This window comes from Mastigoproctus giganteus, chromosome 5 (genome assembly GCF_048544385.1).
Source record: "Mastigoproctus giganteus isolate SK-2022 chromosome 5, ASM4854438v1, whole genome shotgun sequence".
Lineage (NCBI taxonomy): Eukaryota > Metazoa > Arthropoda > Arachnida > Uropygi > Thelyphonidae > Mastigoproctus > Mastigoproctus giganteus.
In genome coordinates this window covers 187,753,287-187,778,924 of record NC_143579.1, presented here as the reverse complement: position 1 = coordinate 187,778,924, position 25,638 = coordinate 187,753,287, and the positions used below count along the sequence as shown (strand labels likewise).

Below are 25,638 nucleotides of genomic sequence, written 5' to 3'. Positions count from 1 at the left end.
TATAAGACATTCTGATTTACTAGCCCACTCTGTTTATTTGTAAAATTGTTCATTGTACTCATTCGAGTGATTAGGCTTATAACACACTCCTCTTATTTTTGCTTTCGCAGTGCTTATGTCACACCAAACTGACTCAACAGTGCACTGTTCATCTATATCAACTGCATGCACTTCTTTTGATTTTATGTTTTTCTTAATTAACAGCATAACACCTCCTCCCTTCCTATCCTGTCTATCCTTTGTGTACACATTGTACTCCCCAAATTCCAGTTCAGCATTCCTTATATCTGTGTGACACCACGTCTCTGCTATCCCAACAATATCCGCCCTTTGATGTCTTTACCAACACTTCAAATTCATCAAATTTATTTACTATGCTTCTGGCATTGGTATACATGCAAGTATACATGTACCTATTCTTATTATTAGTTACCCTAACACATCCCATATACCAACCTGTTACACAATGACTGCCATCAGTCCCTGAAACCCCCAACACTCCTCGCTCCGTAGTGCAAGAATCACCTTCACCTCTGCCTGTAGCTTCATTTAACCTTTTAGTCTGTGAATCTCCCCAAGCTATCAGTTTTCCGACCCACCTAACACTGCCTCGATAGCATCAGCAAATATTCTTGCACCCTTTCTATTTAAGTGTATCCCATCCCTGTAGAAGCAGTCTCTCCTGTTAACAAGCACAGACCACACTGTGAAAAATTTTACCCCTTGAGCCTTGCACATTTCCTCCAGGGCCAAATTGATTGCCAAGGCTCTCATCATGTACTCCCTCCTATAGTGTCTGGCCAGAATTGCAGACACTTTCAAATTTAACTCTAATTCACAACTTTTTTGCAACATTGACCTGTACTTGTTAAGTAAATCTGCAGATCTCCTACTCTTAATGTCATTGGTGCCAACGTGTACAACAATATCACCCTTTGTGCCCTTAAAAGATGATATGTGCTTTACAACGTCATCAACTTTTGCCCCTGGCAGACATACCCTGGTCCTATTCCATCTATCCTTTTTACACAATATATTCCCCGTCTCCCTGACAATAGAGTCACTGATGATAACTAATTCCCAGGAGTGAGCTCTGGTGTTGAGTTGAGTAGCTGAGAGCTTGACAGGCCCCCTCATATTAATTTCTTCGAGGGCATCTACCCTACACCTCGTGCTCTCATAGAAACCCATCAGAACGCTGAGCTGATGCCTAATTTCTAGACATTCTCTGCACCTGGCACACGCAAAGACATCCTCCTTGGCTAGATCATGTTCCGTTCCAGAGAGTTTGGCAAACATTTCACAAGTTGCACATTTTTTTAGGCTGTGATGAGCTGGACAATCGCTCCCCCTCAGTTCTACCCCGAGTCACAGCACTCCTGCCACTTTGTGCCCGTTGCTTTTCTGCTCTAGTCTGGGGCATGATATTTTAAATTAATAAGATAAATAAATTTAATTAATTAATTGTCAATACTACACTATCTAATAGAATCCTAAATGCAGGGATGTGAATTACGCTATATAATTTTACGTTAGAGCTACCTAGTTGCCACAATTAAAAATTTTGAATTCCCTACCACTCTATACAAAAACAGTGGCTGCAAGATTCGAATGAAACAACGGTTTTACCTATATTAGGTAGTAATCTACAAAAACTCTTATCTAAATTAAAAATAAAAATAACTAGCGTATCTAGAACTATATGGCTACTTGTAAAGTTCAATATAAAATAACAATTAGGTAAATAAAATGGCAAACACTTATCACTTTTTCGGAGCCTGTAACTAGCCTCTGGTAATGGGAAGGGTTTTTGCTTTTCTAAAGATGACTACAGTGTCTCAGACAGTTTTTAAATTCTGTACAGTGGGACCAACTGCAAATCCTAAATAGGAAGCATTCAAGGAATTAATTTTGGAAGCTACTGGGCTTTTCATACCAACTAAGAAATACTGTTAAAGGTTTAGTCCTAAATGGATGTCAGATGAATTAATGAGACGGAGCAGAGAAGAAAAATGCATGGGATGTATATAAATTATCAGGTGATACAGCAGCCTATGGTAGATATAAACTAGTGTGTAATCAAGTCATAAAGGAGATTAGGCAAGCTAAGGTAGATTATAAGAAATCGTTAGCAAAGGAGGCAAAGAAAAACATCAAATGCTTCTTTAATTATGTAAACACTAGAAGGAAGAGGATGGACCATATTGGTCCACTTGATATCAGTGGTTTAACTGTGGATAATTCTGCTCAGGTTGCTCACAAACCGAATAAGTATTTTTCATTTATGTTCAAACAGGAGAAATTCCTTAAGGAAGTGGATGCCAGATGTTTATCAGAAATCTAACATGGAGTAAATGAATTTGTAATAACTGAGTGAAAAGTGGAGGAGAAATTGCTCAAGTTCAACGTGAGAAAGGCACTAGGGCTAGATGGAGCCTGTCCAATTATACTAAGGTAGGTACCAAAGGAGCTGAGCAAACTCTTAGCCATAATTATGAGGGCATCCTTTGATTCAGGGGAGGTGTCTATGTGCTGGAGATGTGCAAATGCATCTCCAGTTCACCAAGGGTGTCAAAGGGTGACACTAATAATCACAAACCTGTTAGCTTAACTTCTCTTCCAGGGAAAATAATGGAGTCACTTGTTTAAAAAAAAAGTATTGCAGGAACATCTAGAGAGGAGTGCATTTATACTTTAGTCTCATGGGTTTGTTGGTGGAAATCTTGTCTGAACAATTTGATTGGATATTATAATGCAGTCACAAAGGAACCGGATGTAAAAAATAATTTTGATATCATATACTTGGATTGCAGGAAAGCTTTGGATACTGTTACCTTTAAAAGACTTCGGTACAAATTAGAGCAATGTGGCATTAAGGGAAGTTACTGCTATGGATAAAGGGATGGTTGAGTGAGAGAAGGCAGAGTTGTTATCAATGGACACTGCTCTTTGTGGACTAATGTTATTAGGGGAATCCCCCAGGGGGTTTTGGTGTTAGGCTCATTGTTGTTTTCTGTATTTATTAATGATATTGATGAAGGTATATCATGCTTAATGTCTATGTTTGCAGATGATACAAAGGTTGGCACAGTGGTTAATGACAGTAATTGATTAGCATTAGTAGAGATGATGCAAGAAAGCAAGCTTATACAGCATCAGCCAAAAAAAAAAAAAAAAAACCCTTCCCATTCCACTGATCCATTCATTCCAAATGTTTGTCTAGTTCAGCCTTGAATTTATTTAAGGTATCAACTTCCACAACAACAGATGGAAGTTTTTTTCAGCAATCAACTGCCCGCTGGCTAAAGGCAAACTTCCGCACATCTGTTCTACAACTGTCTTTCCTCAGTTTGAAGCTATGCCCCTGCAAGTTTGTAATCTGAGCAAGAGGAAGAATCCCATCAGCATTGATTCTGCTCAATCCATTCAAGGCCTTATACACCTCAATCAGATTGCCTCTCAAGTGCCTAGTCTCCAAAAGCATCTGTTCTATAACTGTCTTTCCTCAGTTTGAAGCTATGCCCCAACAGGTTTGTAATCTGAGCAAGAGGAAGAATCCCATCAGCATTGATCCTGCTCAATCCATTCAAGGCCTTATACACCTCAATCGGATTGCCTCTCAAGTGCCTAGTCTCCAAAAGCTGCAATTTGCAGAACTTAAGCCTTTCTTCATAAGAGTACCCCCTTTGTTTCCTTCACCAGTCTTGTTGCCATTCTCTGTTCTTGTTCTAGCAACTCTACACCCTTCCTAAAATGAGGCTTCCAAACCTGGATGCAGTACTCAAGGTGTGGCCTGACCATTGCCTTATACAAGGGGATAATCACCTCCTGATCCCTGCTTGGAGAATTCCTGATATTCATTGACAAGACCCCATGACCTACTCTGGGAGCCTGTCTGCACTGTTCAGAAAACTTCATATCTGACTGCACAATTACCCCCAGGTCTACATTGAGTGCAGCACCACAGAGTTGGTACCTTTTTCTGGGGTTACTGGTACCCATATGCAGTACTTTGCATTTCTCAATGTTAAACTTCAGTTGCCACTTCTCAATCCATCTACCCAACTTTTACCGATCCTGTTGCAGCAGCATGCTGTTATTAACACCCCTTCCAACCTTTGTATCATCTGCACACTTTGTCATTAAGCTTGATATACCTTCATCAATATCATTGATAAATATGCAAAACAACAATGGGGCCCAACATCGAACTCTAAAGGACACGACTAATAACATTAGTCCATGTAGAACAGACAGTACCCATTGATTACCACTGTCTCTCTTCTCCCACTCAACCATCCTTTTATCCATTGTAGCAACTTGCCCTTAATGCCATAATGCTCCAATTTGTACAGTAGTCTTCCATGTGCAACAGTATCAAACACTTTCCTGAAATTCCAAGTATATGATATCAAAATTATTTTTTGCCTCCAGTTCCTTTGTGACCACATCATAGTATCCAATCAAATTGGTCAGACTAGACTTTCTCCTTGACAAACCCTTGCTGTGTCTGATTTATTACTGCTGTCTTGTCTAGATGATCCTGCAATGCTTCTTTAACCAGTGGCTCCATTATTTTCCCTGGAACAGAAGTTAAACTAACAGGTCTGTAATTACTCGTGTCACCCTTTGATCCCATTTGTGAATTGGAGATACACTTGCACATCTCCAGTCCATAGGGACCTCCCCAAGTCCATAATTATGGCTAAGGATTTGCTTACTTCCTTTGCTGCCTCCTTTAATATAACTGATAGATCCCATCTACCTCAGGTGTCTTTCTTGTGTTTAACTCCAATGATTTTTCCTCCACTTTGCTCTCAGTTATTACAAAATCATTTAACTCCCCGTTAGAGTTTGATAAATATCTGGCCCTCTCCTCCTTGAATAACTCCATGTGTGAATGTAGATGCAAAATACTCATTTAGTTCAGCAGCTATCTGAGAATGATCATCTTCAGTCAAACCATTGATATCGAGTGGACAATCTGATTCATCCCCTTCCTTTTAGAGTTTATATAAGTAAAGAAGATTTTGTTGTTTTTCTTTGCATCCTTTGCCAAAGATTTTTCATAATCAGCCTTCACTTTGCCTAACCTCCTTTGTGACTTGATTACATAGTAGCATGTATCTACCATAGGCTTCTGTTTTGCCTGGAATTTTATGTGCGTCCCATGCATTTTTCTTTATTGCCACGAGTCTCATTAGTTCATCTGACATCCATTTGGACCTTAACCTAGAGCAGTATTTCTTAGTTTTAACAAAAATTACTTCCTTGAATGATTCCCATTTAGAATTTACTGTTGGTAACATCATCATCAGTTGGTCCCACTGTATACAACCTAAAAAATCTCTTTATGAAAGCAAATGATGATATGCAAATACAACAGGATCTAGAAAAATTAAGCAGATGGGCTGAGAAATGGCAATTGAAGTTTAACATTGAGAAATGCAAAGTTCTGTATATGGGTAGCAATAATCCCAGGGTTACATGCCAACTGTGTGGTACTACACTCAGGGTAGTGGAAAATGAAAAAGACCTTGGGTTATTGTGGCGTTGGATATATAGTTCTCTGTGCAATAGATAGACTGCCAGGACAGCACATGGGGTTTTGTCAATGATATACAGAAATTTTGCTAGCAGGGATAAAGAGATGATTATCTTATTGTGTAAGGCAATGCTTCCCAAACTGATGGTTGCGAAAGCCTACGGTAGGGCTATGGGTAGGTCTCAGAAAAGTATGAGAGAAATATTAATATAATTAAACTCAGAAATTGCAATGTGAAGAACTATGAAACTATGCATGAATAAAGTGTGTGTGTGTGCATACACGTGCATATTAACATTGTTAGTGTAGCTTATATATGCTTTTGCATAGAAGTTCTCTCTCTCGAAAATTTGAATATTTTTTTTTCCTCGAATCTCAATAAATATCTGTTCTGTAATCAAAAATTAAATCGTAAAATTTTTAATCTAAAAGTTTTAAAATTCAAAAATTGAAATTTGTGTTTAAAAATTTTTCTTATATCTAAATTTTTCATTTAAACAACTCCTAGTCAATCCAAAATAATGACAAATACTTTTATTTTCAAAATGCTGATAATATTTTGGAAATAATATAAAAGATTTTTTTATGATAAAGATAAAGAACAACAAGTAAAAATAGTCAGATCAATGGCCATCAAGTGTAGTCTTTTCTATGGAGAAAACATCCTTTGAAATGGCATGGCATATTGCTAGATGCAAAAGTCACACTGGTCCACTAGAAATTATTTTGAAATAAAGAAGGAAGTGTTTGGAAGGCTTAGATCTTTTTGCAGATAAGTTTGTTCTGTTGGTTTTAACAATTCATGGTGTATTCAGTAGTAAGAAAAGGTGGGGGTGGATATGCTGTATGAAGTAATGAAAGTTTTGGATATGGCTTCCACATGGCAAGAATATACCCAATTGTTTGGCATAACGTGGTCAATAATGCCTGCCTGCAGTTTGGTCCTTTGGGCTACCTAGCAGCTTTCCCTCAAATGCAGTTTTAAAGCTGTACCTTCAGAATGTAAGGAAAATTGGATCTTGCCGTGATGTCCATCATAACCTCAAGATACATCAATTATACTGCATAATGGAAGAGGGCCAAAATAAAACCATGGTTGACATCAGTGAAATGATTGCTTCTTTTATGAAAAAGCTTGGCATCTGGAAAAAAAAAAATAACCAAAAAAAAAAAACTGCTGCCTTCCCAGAATTGAGTGTGATGCTGGAATATCATTTTGTGACTCAGTCTGTTTTTGAAAGTCATTTGAAGAATCTTCAGGAAGAAATGAACAGATATATATATACCAGAAAATGTCAACCTTCAACAATATATTTGGGTCAGAAATGTTTTCTATGAAGGTTAGTGATATTGGAGAAAGTATACCAGGATTTCAAGAAGAGCTTTTAGATCTCCAAGAAAACCAAGTGCAAATGGAACATTTTGAAAGCCTCTCTCTTTTTCAGAATATTGGGTGCACTCAAGCCCATTCTATCTGAGGAACCTGAAAAGGCTCTTCTGCCTTTCCCAACAGCATAACTTTGTGTACACTGATTTTCAAGTCTCTTTGCAATCAAGAGTAAATCAAGAAACTGTATGGATCCTCAGTATGATTTCTGATGTGCTCTATCTGTAATTTCAAACTAAAACTTCATGAGCTCATAAGCAAAATGAAACAGCATCATGGTAGCCACTAGCCACTGAAGGCTGTAATAATGATTAAAAAAATTGTTTTAATTTAATGTTAGTCAGTATTAAATCAGTATAATAATTTTCATCAAGTATTCTTTTGTCAGTCACATAGTGACAAGGATCACTATGTGACTGACCTGATGTTTGCTGATGATAGTGCTATCCTTGCCGGTAACGACGCTGAAGCCACGGACATCCTCTACGACATTGCCCGCATTGCCCGGCCATACGGTTTGAAGATCAATGCTGATAAGACAAAGGCCCTGACAACAGATGGGTCGCAAGCCACCATCTATCTCGAAGGCGTCCAGATCGAGCAAGTGCAGGACTTTAAATACCTTGGGTCGCTGGTCCAGGAGAAGAAAGTTGCATCCACCATGGAAATCCACAGCAGAATTGGACAGGCGGCCACTGCGTTCGCCTCGCTCAAATGGTGTCTGTGGAAGAGGACCAACATTTCCACAAAGACTAAAATCCGACTCTTCCGGACTTTGATCCTGCCCATTCTTCTTTACGGATCGGAAACATGGATTTGTCTCAAGTTAGATTTGAACAAACTTGAAGTATTCCAAATGCGATGCCTACGGCAGATCTTGGGCATCTCTCTTCGCGACCGCATCACTAATGATACCATCCGTGCCAGATGCCAACAGCAACCAACCATTGCCGACCAAATCCAGAAGCGAAGGCTTAGATGGTTTGGCCACGTATGTAGAATGGGCACGAATAGAATACCATCCACACTCCTTTGGAGACAACGACCCACCCAATGGAGCATCCAACGGACCGCGCCTAGGAAAACGTGGGCCAAGCAAGTGGAAAATGACTTGAAGAGCCGACGTCTCGACCTTAACCAGGCTAGGACTGACGCCATGGATCGTAAGGTATGGAAGAACATCACAGAGCAAGTCCGAAACCCTGCGACACCTACAGCAGCATACTGGTTGCGTGGCCAACCGCCTCCCCCAGCTGCCAGCTAAGGACCGAAGAAGAAGAAGAGATTCTTTTCCCTTTTGTTTTTTTTTTATTTCAAAAATGGGAAATAAAAGGTTTTAGTTATTGAAATATATAAATTTGTATATTTTTATACCTGGATAAAAAAAATCACTACATGAATTAAAATTTATTTAATGCTAGTTGCATGAATAAGTTTATATAGACTGCATTTAAGTTTGTCATGGTAAGAGTTATGCTCTCTGAGGGTTGCAAGGAGTGAAAAAAAAATAAAAACAGGGTTGCCAGCAAAAAAGTTTGGGAACCACTGGTCTAAGGTGATGGTCAGGCCACATCTTGAGTACTGCATTCAGGTCTGGAGGCCACATTTTAGAAAGGATGGTGAGCTCCTGGAATGGGTGCAAAGAAAGGCAAAGAGCATGGTGAGAGGAAAAAAGAGGTGCTCTTACCAAGAAAGGCTTAAGTTCTGAAATTGTAGCATCTGGAGACTAGGCACCTGTGAGGTGTTCTGATTGTTTAAGGCTTTAAATGGATTGAGGAAGCTCAGTTCTGATGGGATTCTTTCTATTGCTCAGACTTCACACATGAGGTGGCATAAATTTAGTTGAGAAGAAATAGTTGCAGAATAACTGTTATGCCTTTAGCCTGTTAAAGGCGGAAGTTTGCATTTAGCCAGCAGGTGATTGATTGCTAGAACAAGCTTCCATCAGTTGTGGGAGTGGATAGCTTGAACAAATTCAAGGAAGATCTAGGCAAACTATGGAGGGTATGGATAGGTGAAATGAGAAGGGTTTTTTGGCTGATGCAGTATAAGCTTACATTGATACTTATTTTGCCTACTGATACTAACTATGCAGTATTATAAGAAAAATACTAAAAAACTTCTGTTTTTGTTTCTGCCACAGCAACTTTGAGGTGAATTAAAATTTGGCTTGCAGCAACTTTCTAAAAACAAATACCACTATTTCCTTCCTACAGAAAATACTCTTCTCAATAATTTTAGAGACCATTTCTGTTTCTCTCTCTTTCTGAAAATCCGAATGTTTACGATATACTACTTTGCAGACATCGTGTGAGTATTGCAAAAACATATATTTCAAAAATTTGCAATATTGAATTAACACAATTTTACTCGAATTGTGATATATAAAGTTAATTATGGATTTAAAAATAAGTTAGCCTTTCTTAAACTTGACAGAAATTAAATTTCAGAATTCTCTATGTAGATCTCAAAACTATGACTTGAGCAATGGCTCAGAACTATACTACGGCTTGAGTAATTAACAGTGGGGACATTAATTATTGATATATTCTTAAGCTGCATAATAGTTAAATCTGATCTCAATTAATTTGCAAGTCTGGTCTCAGATATAAAGCAGATTTTTTAAAAATTATATAGAGGTAACATTGGACATACATTAATCAGATATAGGTTATTTTTTTAGTGGACATTGATGGTACACAAGTTCTTTGTATCAAATTTTTGCAAGAGTTTTGCTACATGCCTTCAATGCCTGCTGGCTTTACTGTTGAGCTGTTACTAGCTACAACCTGTACAACTGGGTGGTGAAATGGCAAAGATAGTAGTCACAGAAGAAGTGGAGAGATATGTTCCCTACTTAGAAATAAAGTAGGGTTTCTTACCAAGTAGAAGAAGTGTTTTCATTTCTGTTTAATTTGAAGAATGAAATATTTAATATAATAAATATTTTTTTATGTACTATCAACATATGAATTGATAAACAAGTTTTTGTTATGTTTACATATTTGATAGCATTTTGGTTGAAGACATTAATTATTACACAATTGTTTTGATGTTTACTTTATTTTTAGTGTATATTATTATATTATTGATTCTTAGCATCTTAAAAGTAAAGATTTACTGTATCACTTTTTTTCCCCCCCTAGAAACCAAATAAAATGAAAAACAAGATCAAAAACATTTCAAAACATCATGCTTTACTTGAACAGGTTTGTATTAGTATGAACATATTGACTTTATTGTAATCACATTAGCTATGTTTGTGCTGTCTTTTAATAATGACAGTAATCATTATGTATTATTCTGAATAAAGTAAATGCATGAATATTTCTATAGATTTTATATACAAAATCTTATATTCACTGAAATTTTCAGCAATAAGGAAATTCTGAATTGTCGTCATCGTCCTGGTTATAACCATCTTTTGTGCACTGCTCAATGAAGGTCTTTCCAGCTGGCTTCCATATTTTTGTATCTGGACATATTCTTCATATAAACCAAAAAAAATACATCCAAATACCACCTGTCAACAACCGGACACCTCCATCTCTAATATTATCCTTCATTTCAAACTAAAGTCTTTCCCAGAAGTCTCTAGTCTCTACATAAGATTTTACAAAAATTCCTGTTTTCACATATATATATATATATATTTTTTATGGACTTTGTGTAGTATGCGTGCGCATGCCCAGACACACACACACAAATATGTTTTGCAATTTGTGTATTTATGTAGGAACTGTCTAGAAATCTTCAAGGAAGTGTTATCATTTCTTATTTGCATTTCAAAGTGATTGTGGATGCAGTTTATAATGGTCCTTGAGGTTGTCACAGACATTCTCTCAGATATGCCAGACAAGCTGTACTTGCTACCTGGGAGTCTTAAACACTGATGGAACTGATATCCAGGTGACACTCAAGTCAAGTGGACCCAATTTTGGCGAAGTCCGAACGGTCTGTGACAGCCAAATCCTGGGTATAACCTCCATGTACAAGTACATGGTGGGTGACCACCCAGGTGTGAACCAACGTAAGCAGGGATTGAGGTGTGGCACCCACACCACATGGAGGAATGCCACCCCTTTATGTTACCAGGCAGTATTAGGTGGTAGATGACTCTCATCAACCGGTGCAATACCACCACTTTGCTTATTGGAGACTTGAAGTGGTGAAACCCATTTTTAGTCTCTAGAGCTAAGTTCCGGTCAATCCTTCCCTATCTCTTCCATCATACAGTATGATTGATGACTTTTGAGGTTATGACGAACATCGTGGCGAAAACCAATATTCCTTACCTTTCGAGGGTACAGCTCTAAAACAGTGTTCACAGGCCGGCCGCTAGTTAGTAGACTGGACCGAACCTATTGGTAACTCTCTAGGAGGCTTCCGGATCAGCTAGTGTATAATCTTGCTACCTCTACTCTGCCAGATAGTGACTAGAGGGAGTCCGAGTACTGTGTATGCGGTGAGCATTATGTCAAGGATCTGGGTATATTCTTACCATATGTACACCATATCCAAAAATTTCATTACTTCATACAGCATGTCCCACCCACTTTTTCTTACTATTGAATACACCATGAATTGTCAAACTAATAAAGCAAGCTTATCTGTGAAAATATCTAAACCTCCCAAGCACTTCCTAATTCTTTCCACAAATATACATGGTCTCAATTCTAATCTCAACGATGTCCATTTCCACTTGCAGTCTGCCAAACCCCATGTACTTTTTCTGACAGAATCTAAGTTATCGGTTGATTCAACTACTGCTCATCTCAGATGCCCAAATTATTCGCTGAATGATTCCTTTCACCTCAAAGGTGGTACTTATGCGTATGTCTGTTCCGATATTCTCTGTCAGAGACTTGGTAATTTGGAATCTCCTCTGGCTTAAAATCTCTCTACCTCATTGTGTCAAATTCATCTGTTGTCTCTACCGTTCTCCCAATTCCACTAATCACTTGGAGCTCTTTGACTTCCTCTCTTTGCAACTTGACTTTCTCCAGTCCAACTTTCCTAACAGTGAGGTAATTTTCCTTGGTGATTTTAATATTCACAATTCCAGGTGGCTTCCGTTTTCTAGTCACACCGACCCAGCTGGATAAGATGCTGAGGCTTTTGCAATTACTAATGACCTTGCACAGATTGTTCATTTACATACAAGAATACCGGACAATCCTAACCATACAGCCAATACGCTTGATCTTTTTCTCACAAACAACCCTTCTAAGTACACTGTTAAACTGAGAGGTCCTTTAGGCACTTCAGATCACAACTTGGTGATTGTCTCTTCTCCAATGGAACCTTTATCTCGTGGCTATTTCCAACCTCATATTGTTTGGCATTACAAGAATGCAAAATGGGATGAGCTGCGAGATTTCTTTTCTACTTTTCCTTGGTCGGATTACTGTTTCAAAACTTCTGATTTCTACGTTTGCTCAAATCGTGTCAGTGAAATTATTCTTGGAGGAATGCAATCCTTTATCCCACACTCCACTTTAAAATCTCGTCCTTTATCTAAACCTTGGTTTTTCAATAAATGTGCTAAGGCTGTTCAAGAGAAGAATGTTGCATATCGTAATTGGCTTGTTTCTAATTGTTCAGTTTCATTTTCTGCCTACACCAAAGCTCGCAACAATTGTAAAGCAGTTATTAATCAGTCCAAACTAGAGTTTGAACAGGCTAAGAGTAGAAAACTTGCTTCTTGCCTTAATGGTAGCCGAGCATTCTGGTCTCTTGCCAAAGCTATTGGCTGTAACTTTTGCCCATCTCTGCTCCCACCTCTGTCCAAACCAGATGATTCTGTTGTCACTTCAGCCAAGGATAAAGCTGACCTGCTAACATCCCATTTTTCTTCCAACTCATGTATTAATGATCTTGGTAAAACACCTCCCACTATTCCAAACACGCTCCATTCAATGCGGCGCCTCCTTAGCCAGGTGGGAAGGAGCAGCAGTGCGTAGCACACGCTTCTTGATTAAACCGGGGTTCGAGCCCGTCACCACCAAATACATAGGATGCGGAAAGGTCAGGGAATGTCCACCGCATGGCCCGGAGCAATATGGCCTTAGTTGCTAATGCTCCCTAAAAAAAAAACTAAACCAAATCCATTCAATGCCTCCTGTGGTCTTCCATCGACAGGATGTCAGAACAATTTTGACGAACTTTGACAGGTCCTGATGGTATTTCTCCACTTGTTCTCAAAACCTGTGCTCCTGAACTTCCTCCTATTTTTTGCTTCCTTTTTTCACTTTCTTATTCCAAAGGTGTTTTTCCTTCTGCTTGGAAATTTGCTAATATCCAGCCAGTTCCTAAAAAGGGTAACAAATCTCTCCCATCCAATTATCTGTCCTATTGCAATTACTTCTACTCTTTCTAAAGTAATGGAGAAATCAATTAACCGCCAACTCTTGAACCACCTACAAACCTTCCGTCTGATCAGCGATCACCAGTATGGATTCCGTCAGTGTCGATCCACTGGAGATATTCTGGCTTATGTTACCCATTTATGGACTAATTCAATGGAAAGGTTCGGTGAAACACAAGTAGTTGCTCTTGACATCTCAAAGGCTTTTGAACGTGTTTGGCATAAAGGTCTTCTAAACAAGTTTCCATCTTATGGTTTGCCAACTGTTTTTAGTAATTGGTTATCCAGTTTTCTCTCTGATCGCTCACTGAGGGTGATGGTAGATGGCTCTCTGTCTTCTAACTTCTCCACTAATGCTGGTTTTCCCCCCTCTTTTCCTCTTGTATATTAATGACCTTCTTCCATTGACTGGAAATCCTATCCATAGTTTTGCCGATGATAGCACATTGCATTCCACTTTCCATTTTGAGAAACCTTGTCCTGCTCAATCAGCTTCAACTTCTCGAAAATCTGCCACCAATTCCTTAAATGTTGATCTTCAGGTAATTCTCCAGTGGGGCAAAGACAACTTAGATGATTTCAACCCTTCTAAAACTCAGTCTTGTCTTATATCTCGCAAAAAGGATTCTTCTGCTCCTATGCTTATCTTTAGTGACACTCCGATTTCTAGGCAAAATGATATATCTCTTTTGGGGATTACCCTTACTTCTAATCTCTCTTGGCACAAGCACATTAGAAATATTGCTTCCTCTGCATCTAAAAAACTTGGTTTTCTCTTTTGCTCTCGGTGTTACTTTTCTTCCAAACAGCTGCTCACTCTGTATAAATCGCAAATCTGCCCTGCCATGGAATATTGTTCCCACATCTGGGGTGGTGCCCCCAAAACCTCTCTCAGTCTTCTTTATTCCATTCGGAAGAGGGCAGTTAGTAGTAGCAGTGGCATTTGATGCAAGAAAGCAAGTGTATAAGCTTATGCAGCATCAGCCAAAAAAAAAAAAAAAAAATCACACCATTCCCTCCAAATGCCTGTCCAGTTCCTCCTTAAATTTATTCAACCTATCAACTTCCACGACAGATGGAAGTTTGTTCCAGCAATTAACCACCCGCTGGCTAAAGGCAAATTTCCGCACATCTAATCTACATCTGTCTTTTCTTAATTTGAATTTATGCCCCCTTAGGTTCGTAATCTGAACAAGTGGAAGGATCCCATCAGAATTCAGCGTGCTCAACCCATTCAAGGCATTAATTAATTAGATTAATTAATGATTCATCTCTAACAGAGCCTCTCCACTTGCTCTCTCATAGATGTACTGTTTCTGCTGCATGCCTCTTCTACAGATACTTCCATGGACACTGTTCTTCTGAATTGGCTTCTATAATTCCCGTTCTCTCTTTCAAAACAGTCCGAACACGTGCCGCCACCAGCCAACATCCATTTACTGTCCAGCTTCAAACTCACAGAACCAACTTTTCATCTTCCTCGTTTATTCATTTAACCGACGTTTTCTGGAACAATCTTCCTTCATACGTATTTCTTGAAAATTACAGTCTACAGAAGTTCAAGTCCAATGTCAACAAATATCTTCTTTCGTCTTCTTAACCTCCACTCAAGCACGGTACTAAGTACTATAGGTTCTAATACCTCTTGTGTTTGGGGTTTACATAAAAAAAAAAAAAAAAAGATAGCTGAAGAAAACAGTTTTAAAAATTGGTAGATAAGTTTGCACCTGTTAGCTCTGATTGTCCAATTTTGGTTTATGAAAGCTAAAATTGAATAAATTCGAGACCACTCTGGAATGAACTCATTATTGATAACTCTCTGAGGGGCATGTGGATCAGTTAGTGTTCGTGGAGGGATCTGAAAGTCTTTTCATTCCCACATTGTCAATGAAGTAGGATATACAGGGTGTTTCAGTTAAACGTTTCAGAACTTCTAAGAGGGGTAGGGTACATCCTGACAACTCGAAATCATATAGCAATGTGGGGGGTCGGAAATGCTTTCCTGAAGCGGTGTTGTACACACAAGCACCATAAAGAAAAGAGACCGTAAGTGAGAAATCGTTTTAATAATACATGAAAAGAAGCAAAAGGTACATGGATTAAAGTAAGTGTTCGAAGTTTCTTCCACGGGCTACAATGCACGCCTCACATCTCCGACGCATGGACATCCGAACATTCTGGAATACTCCAGGCAGCGTGTCCAGACACAGCAACCGGAGGATTATGCACCTCGTATTGCTTTCGCACAGTGGTACCTTGGAAAATGTGCTACAAATCCCCTTTTTCCTGCTGAAGTGTTGTTTTCCGATGAGGCATCCTTCACAAGGGAAGGAATTTTCAACACGCATAACGACCATATCTGGGCGGTCGAGAACCCGCATGCAATACGACGTCGTGCAGCACAGATTCGATTTTCGGTCAATGTATGGGCCGGTATTATGGGAGATCACCTTATCGGACCTTACCTGTTACCGTGTCGTCTAATCGGACCTATCTACTTGATCTTTCTGCAGCAAGTATTGCCACAACTTTTGAGAGATGAACAGATTTCTGCATCGACGCAACACACAATGTGGTTCCAACACGATGGAGCCCCTGCCCATTATAGCGGAGATGTTCGTAACTACCTGGATGTCACATTTGGTCAACAGTGGATCGGACGTGGTGGTCCCGTGCATTGGCCTGCTCGGTCACCCGACCTATCATGTCTTGATTTTTATTTCTGGGGTCATATGAAATCGCTAGTTTATGACACCCCTGTTGACAATGCTGAGGAGCTGCTTGCAAGAATCGCAGTAGCTGCCGAAGAAATTCGAAATTCGCCTGGAGTATTCCAGAATGTTCGGATGTCCATGCGTCGGAGATGTGAGGCGTGCATTGTAGCCCGTGGAAGAAACTTCGAACACTTACTTTAATCCATGTACCTTTTGCTTCTTTTCATGTATTATTAAAACGATTTCTCACTTACGGTCTCTTTTCTTTATGGTGCTTCTGTGTACAACACCGCTTCAGGAAAGCATTTCCGACCCCACATTGCTATATGATTTCGAGTTGTCAGGATGTACCCTACCCCTCTTAGAAGTTCTGAAACGTTTAACTGAAACACCCTGTATAGATCTTTTCTTATGTATTCTCTTTCCACCTGGCTTCCATATTTTTGTATCTGGACTGAACTAGAAGCCATTATTTTGCATATTTTGTTTCTTGACTGAACTTGTGTCAGCCATCAGAAATGGCACACAAGTTCTTATAGTGGAAGAATGGATTGTCATACTTATATATGGCTCATGAACATCCACAGAGGGATTTTACAGCAAGGTTTAAAAAGATATTATTGCAGTGGGAATGGCACCTCCATAGCCAGGTGGCCAGGAGCAGCGGTGCATAGCACACGCTTCTTGATTAGACCGGGGTTCGAGCCTGTGAGCCACCAAATATGGAGGATGCGGAAAGGTCAGGGAATGACCACTGCATATCCCCGGAGCAATATGGCCTTAGTTGCTAATAGTAGTAGTAGTAGTAGTGGCATGTGATGCAAGAAAGCAAATGTATGAGCTTATGCAGCATCAGCCAAAAAAAAAAAAAAAAAAAAATCACCATTCCCTCCAAATGCCTGTCCAGTTGCTCCTTAAATTTATTCAACCTATCAACTTCCACAACGACAGATGGAAGTTTGTTCCAGCAATTAACCACCCGCTGGCTAAAGGCAAATTTCCGCACATCTATTCTACATCTGTCTTTTCTTAATTTGAATTTATGCCCCCTTGGGTTCATAATCTGAACAAGTGGAAGGATCCCATCAGAATTCAGCGTGCTCAACCCATTCAAGGCATTAATTAATTAGATTAATTAATGATTCATCTCTAACAGAGCCTCTCCACTTGCTCTCTCATAGATGTACTGTTTCTGCTGCATGCCTCTTCTACAGATACTTCCATGGACACTGTTCTTCTGAATTGGCTTCTATAATTCCCGTTCTCTCTTTCAAAACAGTCCGAACACGTGCCGCCACCAGCCAACATCCATTTACTGTCCAGCTTCAAACTCACAGAACCAACTTTTCATCTTCCTCGTTTATTCATTTAACCGACGTTTTCTGGAACAATCTTCCTTCATACGTATTTCTTGAAAATTACAGTCTACAGAAGTTCAAGTCCAATGTCAACAAATATCTTCTTTCGTCTTCTTAACCTCCACTCAAGCACGGTACTAAGTACTATAGGTTCTAATACCTCTTGTGTTTGGGGTTTACATAAAAAAAAAAAAAAAAAGATAGCTGAAGAAAACAGTTTTAAAAATTGGTAGATAAGTTTGCACCTGTTAGCTCTGATTGTCCAATTTTGGTTTATGAAAGCTAAAATTGAATAAATTCGAGACCACTCTGGAATGAACTCATTATTGATAACTCTCTGAGGGGCATGTGGATCAGTTAGTGTTCGTGGAGGGATCTGAAAGTCTTTTCATTCCCACATTGTCAATGAAGTAGGATATACAGGGTGTTTCAGTTAAACGTTTCAGAACTTCTAAGAGGGGTAGGGTACATCCTGACAACTCGAAATCATATAGCAATGTGGGGGGTCGGAAATGCTTTCCTGAAGCGGTGTTGTACACACAAGCACCATAAAGAAAAGAGACCGTAAGTGAGAAATCGTTTTAATAATACATGAAAAGAAGCAAAAGGTACATGGATTAAAGTAAGTGTTCGAAGTTTCTTCCACGGGCTACAATGCACGCCTCACATCTCCGACGCATGGACATCCGAACATTCTGGAATACTCCAGGCAGCGTGTCCAGACACAGCAACCGGAGGATTATGCACCTCGTATTGCTTTCGCACAGTGGTACCTTGGAAAATGTGCTACAAATCCCCTTTTTCCTGCTGAAGTGTTGTTTTCCGATGAGGCATCCTTCACAAGGGAAGGAATTTTCAACACGCATAACGACCATATCTGGGCGGTCGAGAACCCGCATGCAATACGACGTCGTGCAGCACAGATTCGATTTTCGGTCAATGTATGGGCCGGTATTATGGGAGATCACCTTATCGGACCTTACCTGTTACCGTGTCGTCTAATCGGACCTATCTACTTGATCTTTCTGCAGCAAGTATTGCCACAACTTTTGAGAGATGAACAGATTTCTGCATCGACGCAACACACAATGTGGTTCCAACACGATGGAGCCCCTGCCCATTATAGCGGAGATGTTCGTAACTACCTGGATGTCACATTTGGTCAACAGTGGATCGGACGTGGTGGTCCCGTGCATTGGCCTGCTCGGTCACCCGACCTATCATGTCTTGATTTTTATTTCTGGGGTCATATGAAATCGCTAGTTTATGACACCCCTGTTGACAATGCTGAGGAGCTGCTTGCAAGAATCGCAGTAGCTGCCGAAGAAATTCGAAATTCGCCTGGAGTATTCCAGAATGTTCGGATGTCCATGCGTCGGAGATGTGAGGCGTGCATTGTAGCCCGTGGAAGAAACTTCGAACACTTACTTTAATCCATGTACCTTTTGCTTCTTTTCATGTATTATTAAAACGATTTCTCACTTACGGTCTCTTTTCTTTATGGTGCTTCTGTGTACAACACCGCTTCAGGAAAGCATTTCCGACCCCACATTGCTATATGATTTCGAGTTGTCAGGATGTACCCTACCCCTCTTAGAAGTTCTGAAACGTTTAACTGAAACACCCTGTATAGATCTTTTCTTATGTATTCTCTTTCCACCTGGCTTCCATATTTTTGTATCTGGACTGAACTAGAAGCCATTATTTTGCATATTTTGTTTCTTGACTGAACTTGTGTCAGCCATCAGAAATGGCACACAAGTTCTTATAGTGGAAGAATGGATTGTCATACTTATATATGGCTCATGAACATCCACAGAGGGATTTTACAGCAAGGTTTAAAAAGATATTATTGCAGTGGGAATGGCACCTCCATAGCCAGGTGGCCAGGAGCAGCGGTGCATAGCACACGCTTCTTGATTAGACCGGGGTTCGAGCCTGTGAGCCACCAAATATGGAGGATGCGGAAAGGTCAGGGAATGACCACTGCATATCCCCGGAGCAATATGGCCTTAGTTGCTAATAGTAGTAGTAGTAGTAGTAGTGGCATGTGATGCAAGAAAGCAAATGTATGAGCTTATGCAGCATCAGCCAAAAAAAAAAAAAAAAAAAAATCACCATTCCCTCCAAATGCCTGTCCAGTTGCTCCTTAAATTTATTCAACCTATCAACTTCCACAACGACAGATGGAAGTTTGTTCCAGCAATTAACCACCCGCTGGCTAAAGGCAAATTTCCGCACATCTATTCTACATCTGTCTTTTCTTAATTTGAATTTATGCCCCCTTGGGTTCATAATCTGAACAAGTGGAAGGATCCCATCAGAATTCAGCGTGCTCAACCCATTCAAGGCCTTATATACCTCAATCAGATCACCGCGCAGGTGCCTAGCCTCCAGCTACTGCAATTTGCAGAACTTAAGCCTCTCTTGGTAAGAGGATCCCTTCATTCCCCTCACCAATCTTGTTGCCCTTCTCTGTACACGCTCAAGTAAATCTACATCTTTCCTAAAATGAGGCCTCCAGACCTGTACGCAGTACTCAAGGCGTGGCCTGACCATTGCCTTATACAGAGGGACAATCACCTCCTTTTCCCTGCTAGCAAAATTCCTATATATCATTGACAAAACCCCATGACCTGCCCTGGCAGCCTGTCTGCATTGCTCAGAGAACTTCATATCTGACTGCACAATTACTCCCAGGTCTTTTTCATTTTCTACCACCTTAAGTGTAGTACCACACAGTTGGTACGTTTCTCTGGGGTTACTTCTACCCATATGCAGTACTTTGCATTTGTCAAGGTTAAACTTCAGTTGCCACTTCTTAGCCCATCTGCCCAAATTATCTAGATCCTGTTGCAGTAGCACACTGCCATTACTGTCATTAACAACCCTGCCAACCTTTGTATCATCTGCAAACTTCGACATTAAGCCTGATATACCTTCATCAATATCATTGATAAATATAAAAAACAACAGTGGACCCTGACACCGAACACTGTAGGACTCCACTAATAACATTAGTCCAAGAAGAGCAGCACCCATTGATTACCACCCTCTGTCTTCTCGCACTTAACCATCCTTTTATCCATTGTAGCAACTTACCCTTAATACCATTCTGCTCCAATTTGTACAATAGTCTTCCATGCGCAACAGTGTCAAAAGCTTCCTGAAATGCAAATATATGATATCAAAATTATTTTTTGCATCCAGTTCCTTTGTAACCACATCATAATATCCTATCAAATTTGTCAGACAAGACTTTCCCTTAACAAACCCATGCTGTGTCTGAATTATTGCTGCAGTCTTGTCTAGATGATCCTGCAATGCATCTTTAACCAGCGACTCCATTATTTTACCCGGAACAGAAGTTAAACTAACTGGTCTGTAATTACTCGTGTCACCCTTCGATCCCCCTTTGTGAATTGGGGATACATTTGCACATCTCCAGTCCGTGGGAACCTCCCCTGAGTCCAAGGATGCTCTCATAATTATGGCTAAGGGTTTGCTTAGTTGCTTTGCTGCCTCCTTTAATATAACTGGATAGATCCCATCCACCCTAGGTGCTTTTCTTACGTTTAACTTCAACAATTTCTCTTCCACTTTGCTGTCAGTTATTACAACATCATTAAGCATCCTGCTACAATTTGATAACCTTCTGCCATTTTCAAACCTTAATAATTCCTCACATGTGAATGTAGATGCAAAATACTCATTCAGTTTGTTTGCTATCTGAGCAGGATCATCAACAGTCGAACCATCGATGTCAAGTGGACCAATCAGATTCATCCCCTTCCTTTTAGAGTTTATATAAGTAAAGAAATCCTTGCTGTTTTTCTTAGCATCTTTTGCCAAGGATTTCTCGTAATCTGCCTTCGCCTGCCGAACCTCCTTTGTGACCTGATTACAGATTAACTTATATCTGCCATAGGCTTCTGATTCGCTTGATAATTTATATGCATCCCATGCATTTTTTCTTCTCTGTTACGAGTCTCATTAGTTCCTTTGATAACCATTTAGGCCTAAACCTTGAACAATATTTCTTAATAGGTATGAAACTTTTAGTAGCTTCCACGATTAATTCCTTGGATGCTTCCCACTTAGAATTTACTGTTGGTAACATCATCAAGTTGATCCCACTGTACAGAATTCAAAAACTGTCGGAGACGACTGTACTCGCCTTTACGGAAGCAAAAACCCTTTCCTTTACCCCTGATGGTAATTAAATCTTTAAGTAAATCCCATGTCAGTACACTGTGATCACTGCCACGTAGTGGTTCTTTTATCTGCAAATTCCTAATACATGAATGATCACTGCTGATAACCAGATCAAGAGTATTACTTTCTCTGGTTGCCTCTCGAACATGCTGCTGCAGAAAACAATCATCCAATAAATCCACAAAATTCTGACTAGTGTGTGAGTGCCCAACCCACAAGTTCCAGTCAATATCTGGGAAGTTAAAATCTCCCATTATAAGACATTCCAATTTACTAGCCCACTCTATTTCTCTGTACAATTGTTCATTGTACTCATTCGAGTCATTAGGACTATAACACACTCCTACTCTAATTTTTGGTTTCGCAGTGCTTATGTCACACCAAATTGACTCAACAGTGCACTGTTCATCTATATCAACTTGATGCACTTCTTTTGATTTTATGTTTTTCTTTATTAAGAGCATAACACCTCCTCCCTTCCTATCCTGTCTATCCTTTCTGTACACATTGTACTCCCCAAATTCCAGTTCGGCATTCCTTATATCTGTGTGACACCACGTCTCTGATATCCCAACAATATCCGCCTTTGATGTCTTGACCAACACTTCAAATTCATCAAATTTATTTACTATACTTCTAGCATTGGTATACATGCAAGTATACATGCACCTATTCCTATTCCCAGCCACTCTAACACATCCCATATACCCACCTGTTTCACGATGACTGACATCCGTCTCTGAAACCCCCAACACCCCTCGCTCCAGGTCGCTACTTATTCTAATAGAAATTTTGCAAGAATCACCTTCACCTCTGCCTACGGCTACTGTTAAACTATTAGTCCTTGTATTCCCCCAAGCTATCAGTTTTCCGACCCACCTAACACTGCCTCGATAGCATCAGCAAATATTCTTGCACCCTTTCTATTTAAGTGTATCCCATCCCTGTAGAAGCAATCTCTCCTGTTAACAAGTACAGTCCAGGCTGAAAAAAATTCTACCCCTTGAGCCTTGCACAATCTTTCCAGGGCCGAATTGATCGACAAGGCTCTCATCATATACTCCCTTCTATCGTGTCTGGGCAGAATTGCAGACACTTTCAAATTCAACCGTAATTCACGGCTTTTTTTCATCAGTGACTTGTACTTGTTAAGTAATTCAGCCGGTCTCCTACTCTTAATATCATTAGTGCCAACGTGTACAACAACTATATCACCTTTTGTGCCCTTAAAAGATGACATCTGCTCTACAACGTCATCAACCTTTGCCCCTGGCAGACATATGTTTCCCGTTTCCCTGACAATACAGTCACCAACAACTACTAGTTCCTTTGGGACCAGCGCAATCTGCCTTGGGGGTTGCCGCTGTGTTGCGTGATGACCAAGTGCAAGCTCTGGCGTTGATGTGGGCAGCTGAGAGCCTGATGGGCCCCTCAATTTAGATCTTTCGAGGGCATCCACCCTGTCCTTCAAACTCTCATATAGGCCCATAACAACGCTGAGTAGTCGCCTGATTTCCTTACATCGCGCACACACAAAAGACATCCCCCATGACAATATCATGTTCCGTTCCAGATAGTTCGGCAAACATTTCACAAGGTGTACATTTTTTTAGGCTGTGATGTGTTGGAGAATCTCCCCCCCCTCAGTTCTCCCCCGAGTCACAGCACTCCTGCCACTTTGTGCCCGTTGCTTTGCTGCTCTAGTTTGGGGCATGATATTTTAAATTAATAAGATCAATAAATTAAATTAAATCAAATGTCAATACTACGCTATCTAATAGAAACAGTGAAGCGTATTACTGTTTCTATAATTATACGTTAGAGTTACCTAACTACCTCAATTAAAAATTTGAATTCCCTATCACTATATACAAAAACAATGCCTGCAATATTCGAATGATATAACGGTTTTATAAAGTATTATGTATATCTACAAAAACTGTTTATACAAATTAAAATAAAAATAACCAGCGTAATTAGAACTATAAGACAACATATTAAGTACAATATAAAATAACAGTTATGTAAATAATGAGCAAAAACTTATTGTTTTTTTCGGAGCCTGTAACTTGCAGATGTATTTTCTAAAGAGAGTCTAATGTTCCTAAAAACCACATAACAACAACAGCAGTGGAAAGATAAGCTATTTACGACCTGATTATTCCTGGTTGAAAAAAGAACTGTCGACCTGGCAGGAACAATGTACAGCATTGTGGCCATCAGTGCTCTGATCACCGAAAATGTCACTGCAGAAATGATCGTCCAAACTTGGGATCCCCAAAACTACAGTGCTAACACTTATAAAGCCAATCTCAAATTGAAATTCTTTAGCTTTTTGTCAACGAGCGTGCGTGCACGTGCACACACACACACACACACACACACACACACACACACACACACACACACACACACACACACACACACACACACACACACACACACACACTTAATCTGTGGTTTTGACACGGATTGAGTAAGCTTAATGCTGATAGCATCCTTCCTCCTCCTCCTTCTTGCTCTCTCTCTCTCTCTCTCTCTCTCTCTCACACACACACACACACACGGCATGTCACTCAGATGCTCCCACAATGTGGTAGTGTTCTCTGGTGAGTCTTCAGTGTTGAAGTACACGTAACAGGAATGTTTATTCATGGTGTAAAGAGAACCTGCATTATTACAAAGAGATAGAACACAGTCCACTGCATACAATGATCTTGGCTGCAATGTCCAGTAACACTTGATAGGTCCCTATTTCTGTAATGGTATTCTCAATCAATATTTACATCTAGCCATGTTAAGGGAATTATTTGTTCCAGAGCTCCAAAGACAAATCATCTAGCAGATTGCTAGTTCCAACAGGATGGAGCCCCTACCCATCATGCAGTCAGTGTCAGAAGATACTTGCATGAAGTGTTTGGGTATAGTTGTATAGGGAGAGGATCAGCACACCTTTAAGCACCTATTCAGTGTCCTCCAAAAAGCTCTGATCTCTTTTGCTGTGACAACTCACTGAAGCATAATTAAAGACAGGATATCTGAGAAAAGATACTAGACGGCAGACAGTTCAGAGAAGCTGTGTGGGTTGCCTTTACTAAAATCAAAATGATGTAGCATCATTTTTAGTCAAGAAAGTGGTGATCTGGATCCTTAAACAGACCTCCTGTGAGTAGTATAAAGTAAAATAAGCTGCAGTCTGCTTTCTTCTTCTGTTTTTCAGTTATCTTCTATCCATTCCGTGGCATTATATCCATGTTACTAGAGAGGTGAAAGATTTTCAGACCACCCTGAAAAAAAGTTTTGTCTAACGCTTGAATGTTGTTATGAACAAAAGCCCTAAACCAATTACAGTTACAGAGCTAGCATGATCAGCAGGCTGCAATTCATGCATGGCACAGATGCAATACACTCTCAAATGCAGAAAATTTGTAGCTTTATGTGCATGAAGACTTGCTTCTTTTGGGACAGTTTTCTTAGAACGGGACTGCAGCAAACAGTCTCACATCTGCCGGCATGTCATTGTTTAGGGTTGTATACCTGCAGTTATGCTTTCGATCACATTACAGACCCTGTCTTTTCAAACTTTCTAACAAGGAAATAAATTGTGGTTTTGTTTGGTTCCTCCACTTTTGGGAACACTTGTTGGAAAGTTCTTGGCACAACACACGATTTTTACCAAAATAATGCTTCACGATGAAAATTCTCTGTTCAAGAGTCAAAACAATCTTTCTTGATTAAAAATATGTTTTACTCTTTCACAATATACCAACACACATCAGTTTCCCATGTTCTAACAGTTCATTTGCATAAAGTTATGTCTCACTGGTTAAACTCATCAGCTCCCTTTACCAACAACCAATAAAATCTGACACAGAAATTGACAATTATGAGTTGCATTTTAAAATGAACACCTTATATAATAGGTCTTAGTTCCAATCTCAATGAAATCCATTTCCACCTACAATCTGCTACAATCTGCACCTTTTTGGAGAGTCTCAGTTATTCATTGCCTCAACCACTCCTATCTCAGCTATGTTAACTGTTCAATCTGT

At 39.8% G+C, this 25,638-nt stretch overlaps 1 protein-coding gene across 2 annotated transcripts in view; it reads left to right on the top strand.

Moving 5' to 3' along the window:
- Positions 1 to 25,638, top strand: part of LOC150085940 (putative RNA-binding protein 19) — a 496,890-nt gene that overhangs the window by 53,375 nt on the left and 417,877 nt on the right. The window contains exon 5 of one of the 2 annotated variants that reach the window (XM_090374300.1): positions 10,079 to 10,141. The exons of the other annotated variant lie outside the window; for it this stretch is intronic. Coding sequence (XP_090230426.1) covers positions 10,079 to 10,141 — 63 coding nt within the window. The remainder of the gene's footprint in view (positions 1 to 10,078; positions 10,142 to 25,638) is intronic. 2 annotated transcript variants of the gene reach the window in all.